The following is a 9,339-nucleotide window of genomic DNA, read 5'->3' on the forward strand; positions in this document are numbered from 1 at the left end:
CACCTTTATTGCATGCACCCCTAATTTCCTGTTTGATGCTCTCCCCAACATCACTACTACTGTTTGGAGGTCTGTACACAACTCCCACTAACGTTTTTTGCCCTTTGGTGTTCTGCAACTCTACCCATATAGATTCCACATCATCCAAGCTAATGTCCTTCCTAACTGTTGCTTTAATCTCCTCTTTAACCAGCAATGCTAGCCCACCTCCTTTTCCTTTTATTCTATCCTTCTTGAATGTTGAATACCCTTGGATGTTGAGTTCCCAGCCCTGATCATCCTGGAACCACGTCTCTGTAATCCCAATCACATCATATCTGTTAACATCTATCTGCGGATACTCCTTGCATTAAGACACAAAGCCTTCAGGCTTGTTTTTTTAACACCCTTTGTCCTTTTAGAATTATGATGTAGTGTGGCCCTTTTTGTTTCTTTCCTTTGTTTACTCGGCCTTCCACTATTGCTTTTTACCTTTCTACCATCTGTTTCTGACTCCATATTACTTTGTCCTGTCTTGCGGCATAGGTTCCCACCCCCCTGCCATATTAGTTTAAACACTCCTGAACTGCATTAGCAAATGTTACCCCTGGGACATCAGTTCCAGTCCTACCCAATTGCAAACCGTCGCTTTTGTACAGGTCCCACTTCCCCCAGAACTGGTTCCAATGTCCCAGGAATTTGAATCCCTCCCTCTTGCACCATTGCTCAAGCCACGTATTTATTCTAATTATCCTGCTCCCTCTACTCGGATTAGCACGTGGCACTGGTAGCAATCCAGAGATTACTACCTTTGAGGTCCTACATTTTAATTTAACTCCTAGCTCCCTAAATTCAGCTTGTAGGACCTCTTCCCACTTCTTACCTATATCGTTGGTACCTACATGTACCACGACAACTGGCTGTTCACCCTCCCTCTCCAGAATGCTCTGCAGCTGCTCCAAGACATCCTTGACCATTGCACCAGGGAGGCAACATACCATCCTGGAGTCCCGGTTGCGGCCGCAGAAACTCCTATCTATTCCCCTTACAATAGAGTCCCCTATCACTATAGCTCTCCCACTCTTTTTCCCGCCCGTCTGTGCAGTAGAGCCACCCATGGTGCCATGAACCTGGCTGCTGGTGCCTTCCCCTGGTAAGTCATCTCCCCCAACAGTATCCTAAATGGTATATCTGTTTTGGAGGGAGATGGCCGCAGGGGACTCCTGCACTACCTTCCTGCTCTTGCCTTGTTTCTTGGTCACCCATTCACTATCTGTCCTAACCCTTACCTGTCGTGTGACCAACTCACTAAATGTGCTATCCACAACATTCTCAGCATCGCGCATGCTCCAGAGTGAGTCCATCCGCAGCTCCAGTGCCATCATGCGGTCTGTCAGGAGCTGCAGCTGGACACACTTCCCGCACACATAGTAGTCAGGGACACTTCAGCACAGGAGGAGCATGACACGGATCCGAGCTCTCCTGCCATGACTTAACCCTTAAATTAATTTACTGACTAAAATTTACTTAAACACCAAACAACTATTTAATAGTTCGCTGCCAATTAAACCAATCTAAAAGTCAGTCTAAAAGAGTTATACTTACCAGTCGAACAGCCAACCACTTACCAGCAAAGTGCATACCATGATAGCGCAAATGTGTGATGCGAGATTGAAATCAATGATCCTGTATTTGTTTTAAATTATGGACAAGGTCCCAAGTGGCTTCCCGCCACTATCGTGGCCAAAGAGGGGAGCAGGGTATTTCGGGTCAAACTTTCAAATTGACTCATTCACCGGAAACACTTGGACCAAATCAAACTCAGATTCACGGACTACCCTGAGCAACCCACCTTGGACCTTACCTTTTTTGATCCACCAATACACCAATGGCAACCGACACCATGGTTGACCACAAAACAGAACCCATCATCCATAGCAGCCCTGCAGGGCCCAACACACCAGGCAGCCCAGCAAGGCCAGCTGCACAACAGCCGAGCGAGGGCCCAACAAATGATCCAATAACATCTATTTTCACACCGAGATCATCAACCAGGGTAAGAAGGGCCCAAGATCGACTCACATTGTAAATAGTTGTACTATTGACTTTGGGGGGCAATGTTGTTATATATGTGGACTTGCATTTACTCTGTACAGCCACCAGAGGGCTCATTCCCCGGAGTCCCAAGGGATCCCATAATTCCTTGGGAGCACAGGTATTTAAGAAGGCTTCACAGGTTGGAGAGGCACTCTGAAGACCTGCAATAAAAGACTAAGGTCACACGTTACTTTGAGCTCACAGTATTCAGTCTGACTCTTTCTCCCTACACAACAATATAGATCTAGGGGTGCAGTTATACAGATCTCTTAAAGCAGGATTGCAGGTGGGAAAACAATAAAAATAACTAGTGGAATTCTGGGGTTTATATATTCGGGAATTGAATACAAAAGTAATGAAGTGATGTTGAATTTCTACAAGATACCAGTTAGGTCACAGATACTCTCTACCGCCCCCACCCCAGAGCTGTCTCTTGTTTTCCAGCAAGAGCGATCAGGAGAAAACACACAAATCCCACAGCCAAGCTGGCTTGGAAGAGGGAAAGAAAAATACAGTAAAAGGGAGTGGAAGGGGAAAAGAGGATAAGAAAAAGGGAGAGAAGACGAATAAACTAAAGTCACTGCTTTTAGCCCTGTTTGTTTTGAGTACAAGTGGATGCCTGAGCAGCAGGAATTGTGGCTGCAAAGTGACACCTAGCATATGTTCATTGTTTACAAGAAATAGGAGCAGGAGTAGGCCATACGGCCCCTCGAGCCTGCTCTGCCCTTTAATATGATCATGGCTGATCCGATCATGGATTCTAAGCTCTGAATCTGTCCTGATGCTATGGCTAAAACCACAGTGTGACTTGTGAATCTAACCCCTGATTCACGGGCTAACGTTAATGAAGTGCTACAGAGAAAACGTGAGCTTTTGCGGTGACAGCACTTGACACCATTTACAACTGTTCCTATTAGTGCACAATGCAAAAATAAAACATTTGCTTAATTCTGTTAATTATATTCAAAGGGAATAATTCAATGGGGGTAATTTTCACTTTGAGCACAGGTGGAAAGCTGGCCACTGCGGATCAGCTGCCTGCTATATAGCCGCCTGATTTTCCTTTTCTAGGTGTAATTTAGGAAACATAAAGCCATAAACAATTGCTCTGAAATTATGCTATGGAATATTAGCATATGAATGCTTAATACATTCATGTGGACTTCCTTTTCCAGCATTTCAATATAGATATTAACCCACTTAAACCAAATTAGGTTGGCACCTCCATTGACAACGATTGACAAAATAATTTCATTCAAATGTGTTGTGTTCCTACACTAGAATCCCACAGCATAAAGTCAATATCTTCACATTAACAGTGCACCCTCTGACTGGACTATCCTCTTCTAGCTTCCTTGGCTATAAGGACCGTCAGCTTGTTTTAATAAATAAATCAATTCTTCCTCACTCTCTAGCATCAAAACTAACATCAAAGGCTTCTGCATTTAATAAACACAAAAAATAAGTTCTCAGACTGGACAGAAGCATTTCTAACTATTATAAGACAACAACACAAAGCTCAACGGCTTTCTGTGTGTCTTGTAGATTTCCTGTCTGGCGTCAGGCAGATGTGTGCATGTCAAGGCCAGGAACCAAGAGATTCTACAGGAAAGCATGGAATTCAAGGAAAGGAAGATAAATGACTGATAAGATAAAATTCTGTTGACTTGAAAGCCTAGTCTGCACTTGACATGGTATTCAACTATTATATAGAGTGAATGCGTACAATATTATGGCCCATAATTTGCAGACAGCGACGAAGCAAAGGCGCTCACCGCTGACTCCAAAGAAAGCTGCCCACAGAGATCGATCTCTGCGCTGAGAAATTTTCCTTTTTCGATGTTCAATTAAGTGCAGTGCTTTGTAGTGGGAATTCCTATGGCGATGCTGCAATGACGTCAACAAGCTGTCTAAGCAGCCAATCACATTGAAGAATTCTCAGACAGGAAACGAGGAAATGAGAAGCTACTTTTCGGACTTTTTAAAACGTGTTACAGAAAGCAAAATAAAGATTGGGATTCTCACATGAGGATAAGGTAGAAGCTGAAATATCATGAACAAACTTACATTTTCTTTTAATGTTTAAAAAAAAATTATAATTTTTTATCATAATGGAGAAATTTGACACACCACAAATATAAAAATTAGTTTTACAGGGCCAGAACAATTGTTTACCAGTCAATATGCTATTAAAACCCCAGTTGCACCTATTCCAACAAGGCTCATTTAATGGGGTATTTCACAACGATGGTACAGGTTGAGCGTCTGAAATCCAGAGCTCCAAAATTCGGAATGTTCTGGAATCCAGACACTAGGCCGATCCGTGGCGGGATCGTCCGGAAACCGGAAAATGTTCCGAAATCCGGATTACCCCCGCCTCGGTGACCCGACTTCGCCCCGGCCCTCGGTGGCCCGACCTCCCCCTGGCCCTACCTCGCCCCGGCCCTCAGCGGCCCAACCTCGCTCCGGCCCGACCTCCCCCCAGACCGACTTCGCTCCAGCCTTCGGCGGCCCCACCTCGCTCCGGCCTGCGGCGGCCCCACCTCGCCCTGGCCCTACCTCACTCCGGCCCTCCGCGGCCCGACCTCGCTCCAGCCCTCGGCGGCCCCACCTCGCCCTGGCCCTACCTCACTCCGGCCCTCCGCGGCCCGACCTCGCTCCAGCCCTCGGCGGCCCCACCTCGCCCTGGCCCTACCTCACTCCGGCCCTCCGCGGCTCGATCTCGCTCCAGCCCTCGGCAGCCCCACCTCGCCCCGGCCCTACCTCACTCCGGCCCTCCGCGGCCCGACCTCGCTCCAGCCCTCGGCGGCCCCACCTCGCCCCGGCCCTACCTCACTCCGGCCCTCCGCGGCTCGATCTCGCTCCAGCCCTCGGCGGCCCCACCTCGCCCTGGTCCTACCTCACTCCGGCCCTCCGCGGCCCGACCTCGCTCCAGCCCTCGGCGGCCCCACCTCGCCCTGGCCCTACCTCACTCCGGCCCTCCGCGGCCCGACCTCGCTCCAGCCCTCGGCGGCCCCACCTCGCCCCGGCCCACGGCGGCCCGACCTTGCCCCGGCCCCGGCTCCATCCCTTCATCCTTACCTTGGTGGGCCGACCTCGACCCCTTACATTAACTCCCTGACCCCATCTACCTCGGCCCAGGCAAAAACATTCCAAAATCCGAAAATACACGGAATCCGGAACGGCCTCGGTCCCGAGCTTTCCGGATTTCGGACGCTCAACCTGTACCATGGAAAAATCCAAGTTTCCTCGGTTTCATTGATTTCATTGATTACACTGATTGCCGGCTACTGGGGGTGGGGAGGGGGTGGTCCACCGTGCAGCCAGTGTCAGAGCAGTGAATGACTGACCACAACCTCAGGACTTCCACGTTTAGATGCACTTGCGCTAAATCCTGAAGCTGCAATCAATTTTAGAGGGGTAATGATGGCGACATTACCCACCGCAAATTCCGGGCCAAAGTCAATTATCCTAATTCTCACTTTGGTGGTTCAGAGTGCATCAATCTACTCAGGCTCTGAATGATCCCAAGGCCTTTGTATGTCAGGGGATTGTTTCTATCACAAGGATAATTAAACTGCTATGAAGTTAGCTATAGTTTGAGAGCTTCTGGTCACAAAGGCCCTGATATTAATGGGGAATTGTGGAGGGAGCGGGGCAGTGTGGGGAAAAATGGCAAGGCTGGGGACGTGGAGGCCCTGTTGTTAAGTTCATTGCCTCGTTTAAATAATCTGCTGCAGACTCCTGCCTGACAGCCGACAAATTGACAGCCTGTCCGGCTGGCGTGAGCACTTTCAATTGACTGGAGTCCACATTCTGATCGTGATTGTGGCTGCAATCGGAATCAGGGGGGAGCAGAAGGCTCTGACAATGATCGGGGCTGGGGAAGGCCAAAGACTCCCTTGTGAGGCCTGCAGGAAGCACTCTTGCTCCTCCTGGCCCACAAGGTGTGTTAAAAGGAGCGGATCTTCAGCACTTACCTTGGCCAGTTATCACCTCTTGTCTCGGATCTGCTGCTGGGAATCACACAGCATGAGTCTTTCCCTTATGCATAGTTAAATTTATCGGAACACGACTTTGTAATGATAATTAGTCCCCCATCTGTCTTTGTCAATGGCCCGATTTCTGTTTGTTTAAATTTAAACGGCCGGGAATGAGGTTGAGCTGGGCCTGGTTGATCGATCCTGATATTTTAACCCCCCCCTCTTCCCCACTGACCCTCTCGTGCCCATTAGGGGCTGGGTGGGGGACGGGTGTCATGGCCATTGTGTTAATTCAGAATCTATTCGCTTTTATATTAAACATACATGTATATGAAATAAATCAAGTCTGTCTTATGATTACACTTTTCATTCTAAACCTTCTGATCTAACAGGCCTAGATCGACATTCCAGCATATTCAGCATTTTCTATTCCACAAGTTTCTGAATTGTTAGCACATATGTCAATGTTATTTTTAGAAACTACTGCATGAATCTATTGGAGGTTAAATTAAGGATCTGGAATGTGGATCTGCTACGTGACATTATGTCATATAATGTTATACTAACAGTTCCACCTAAAAGTAAGCAAGAACTTGCATTTATATGGTGCCTTTCACAACCTCCGGCAGTCCCAACGAGCATTACAGCCAATGAAGTATCATTGAAATGTAGTCACTGTTGTAATGTATGCACACCTGCTGGTATAATGCTCTCAGAATGTTGTGCCCGTGTACCGTTTTTAATATATAATGGATAATAATGTAGGCAAGACTATTGAGGTAATTTAAATGCAACCTGCCTGGCAGGACACTGACAGAATCAGATCAGGATTTTACAGCCTGCCCGGTTTTATATTCCATTGAAGCCAATGAAATGTAAAATCAGGTGGAGTGTAAAATGGGCAGCCAATCTGATCCCAGCAATTTCCCCCTGGGAAGATTAGGTTTAAATTATTCCCTATCCTAGTGACCCATTCATATGGTGAGCTTATTGGAGCAGGCCGGTGAACCGAAGGAGCATCGTGGCAGCCTAGCCCAGCAGTCTGCGCGGCCCACGGCCTGTGAGCACCATCAGAGCAGGCCGGGGAGCGGAAGGAGCAGCGTGCCAGCATACCACTCCAGGGAGCAACACATGCTGGAGCAGGAGAGCAACAGCAGCGAAGAGTGACATCACCAAGGTCCAGGTCGGTGATTGGAGCATGGGCAGGTACTGCAGGAGCGGCGAGGTCGGGGCGAAGGAGCGGCGAGAGACTGTAGAGGGACGTGATCGGGGCCCAGGAGAGGCGTGAGTTCGGGACCCAGAAAAGGAGAGAGCCCAGGGGCAGCACGGGCCAGTCCACACTTCGATATGTGTGCGCACTAGGTCCGTGCAGCAGAACTGGTCTCCAGTCGTCTTGGTTAGGCTGGTGTGCAACGGTCACCACATGTTAAAAAAATCCAAGCACAGGTATCTTCCACCCTTCAAGATTTAGTTCGGACCTGGAATTTTAGGTCCATCATTGAAACACCTGTGAACTTTTTGACGTGGAAGCAAGTCATCCTCGATTCGAGGAACTGCCTATGATGATGATGGTGAGCTTACTTGTACTGACAGACTATTCCTAACTCCAATCTTTCACTGGATGGGTGAAGGGACAACTTTTTGTTAGGAGGGATGTCAATATTTTTTAAAATATTTTAATTTTAATATCCAATTTAGTATCCAGTTTAGTATCCAATAATACACCAATTTCAATTGTTTCCTTTTCTTTCAAGTGCAAAAATAATTCATGGTTTATTTTTTTAAATATTTATTTTTTGAGATTTTTAAGTCATCATTATCATAGGCACTCCCTCGAAATCGAGGAAGACTTGCTTCCACTCCAAAAGTGAGTTCTCACGTGACTGTACAGTCCAATATGGGAATCGCAGTCTCTGTCACAGGTGGGACAGACAGTTGTTGAAGGAAAGATGGGTGGGGAATTTCGTTTGCCGCACGCTCCTTCCGCTGCCTGCGCTTGTTTTCTGCATGCTCTCAGCGACGAGACTCGAGATGCTCAGCGCCCTCCTGGATGCTCTTCCTCCACTTAGGGTGGTCTTTGGCCAGGGACTCCCAGTTGTCGGTGGGGACGTTGCAGTTTATCAAGGAGGCTTTGAGGGTGTCCTTGAAACGTTTCCTCTGCCCGCCTGGGGCTCACTTGCTGTGTAGGAGTTCCGAGTTTTGTGTCGGGCATACGAACAATGTGGCCTGCCCAACGGAGCTGGTCGAGTGTGATCAGTGCTTTGATGCTGGGGATTTTGGCTTGATCGAGAACACTGACGTTGGTGCATCTATCCTCCCAGGGGATTTGCAGGATCTTGCGGAGGCAGCACTGGTGGTACTTCTCCAGTGTTTTGAGGTGTCTACTTTATATGGTCCACGTCTCTGAGCCATACAGGAGGGCGGGTATCACAACTGCCCTGTAGCTCATAAGCTTGGTGCCAGATTTGAGGTCCTGGTCTTCAAACACTCTCTTCCTCAGGCGACCGAAGGCAGTGCTGGCATGCAGGAGACGGTGTTGGACCTCGCTGTCGATATCTGCCCTTGCTGATAGTAGGCTCCCAAGGTATGGAAAATGCTCCACATTGTCGAACGCCGCGCCGTGGATTTTGATGACCGAGGGGCAGTGCTGTGTGGCGGGGTCAGGGTGGTGGAGGACCTTCGTCTTACAGATGTTTAGCGTAAGGCCCATGCTTTCATACGCCTTGGTGAAGATGTTGACGATAACTTGGATTTCAGCCTCTGAATGTACGTAGATGCATGTATCGTCCACGTACTGTAGTTCGACGACAGAGGATGGAACGGTCTTGGACCTAGCCTGAAGCGACGAAGGTTGAACAGGTTCCCACTGGTTCTATAGTTTAGTTCCACTCCAGTGGGGAGCTTCTTGAATGTGAGGTGGAGCATTGAAGCGAGGAAGATCCACGAGGCTGACAATAAGAGAGTTTTAAGATCTTTGCACTGTGTGACCTTCCTAAGCCCAGTTTTACTATTTTCAATGTCAGAAGATAAGAACATAAGAATTACAAGCAGGATTAGGCCATAAGGCCCCTCGAGCCTGCTCCTCCAATCAATATGATCATGGCTGATCTTCGACCTCAAATTCACTTTCCTGCCCGATCCCTATTTCATTTGATTGTCTTAAGAGTCCAAAAATGTATCAATCTCAGCCTTGAATCTACTTAAGACTGAGCATCCACAGCCCTTTAGGGTAGAGAATTCCAAAGAATCACAACACTCTGAGTGAAGAAATTCCTCCTCA

At 48.0% G+C, this 9,339-nt stretch overlaps 1 protein-coding gene across 1 annotated transcript; it reads left to right on the forward strand.

Annotated features, from left to right (window-relative positions):
• The first annotated feature begins 4,426 nt into the window (after window positions 1–4,426).
• On the forward strand, window positions 4,427–5,197 carry LOC139262742 (uncharacterized). Its single transcript, XM_070877893.1, has one exon. The coding sequence runs from the start codon at window positions 4,427–4,429 to the stop codon at window positions 5,195–5,197; it is 771 nt and encodes a 256-aa protein (XP_070733994.1).
• Window positions 5,198–9,339: the final 4,142 nt, after the last annotated feature.

Source organism: Pristiophorus japonicus, chromosome 4 (genome assembly GCF_044704955.1).
Source record: "Pristiophorus japonicus isolate sPriJap1 chromosome 4, sPriJap1.hap1, whole genome shotgun sequence".
Lineage (NCBI taxonomy): Eukaryota > Metazoa > Chordata > Chondrichthyes > Pristiophoridae > Pristiophorus > Pristiophorus japonicus.

Excerpts from the sequence above, each read along its gene's own strand:
- LOC139262742 (XM_070877893.1), top strand. The coding sequence starts at position 4,427 with ATGTTCCGAAATCCGGATTACCCCCGCCTCGGTGACCCGACTTCGCCC.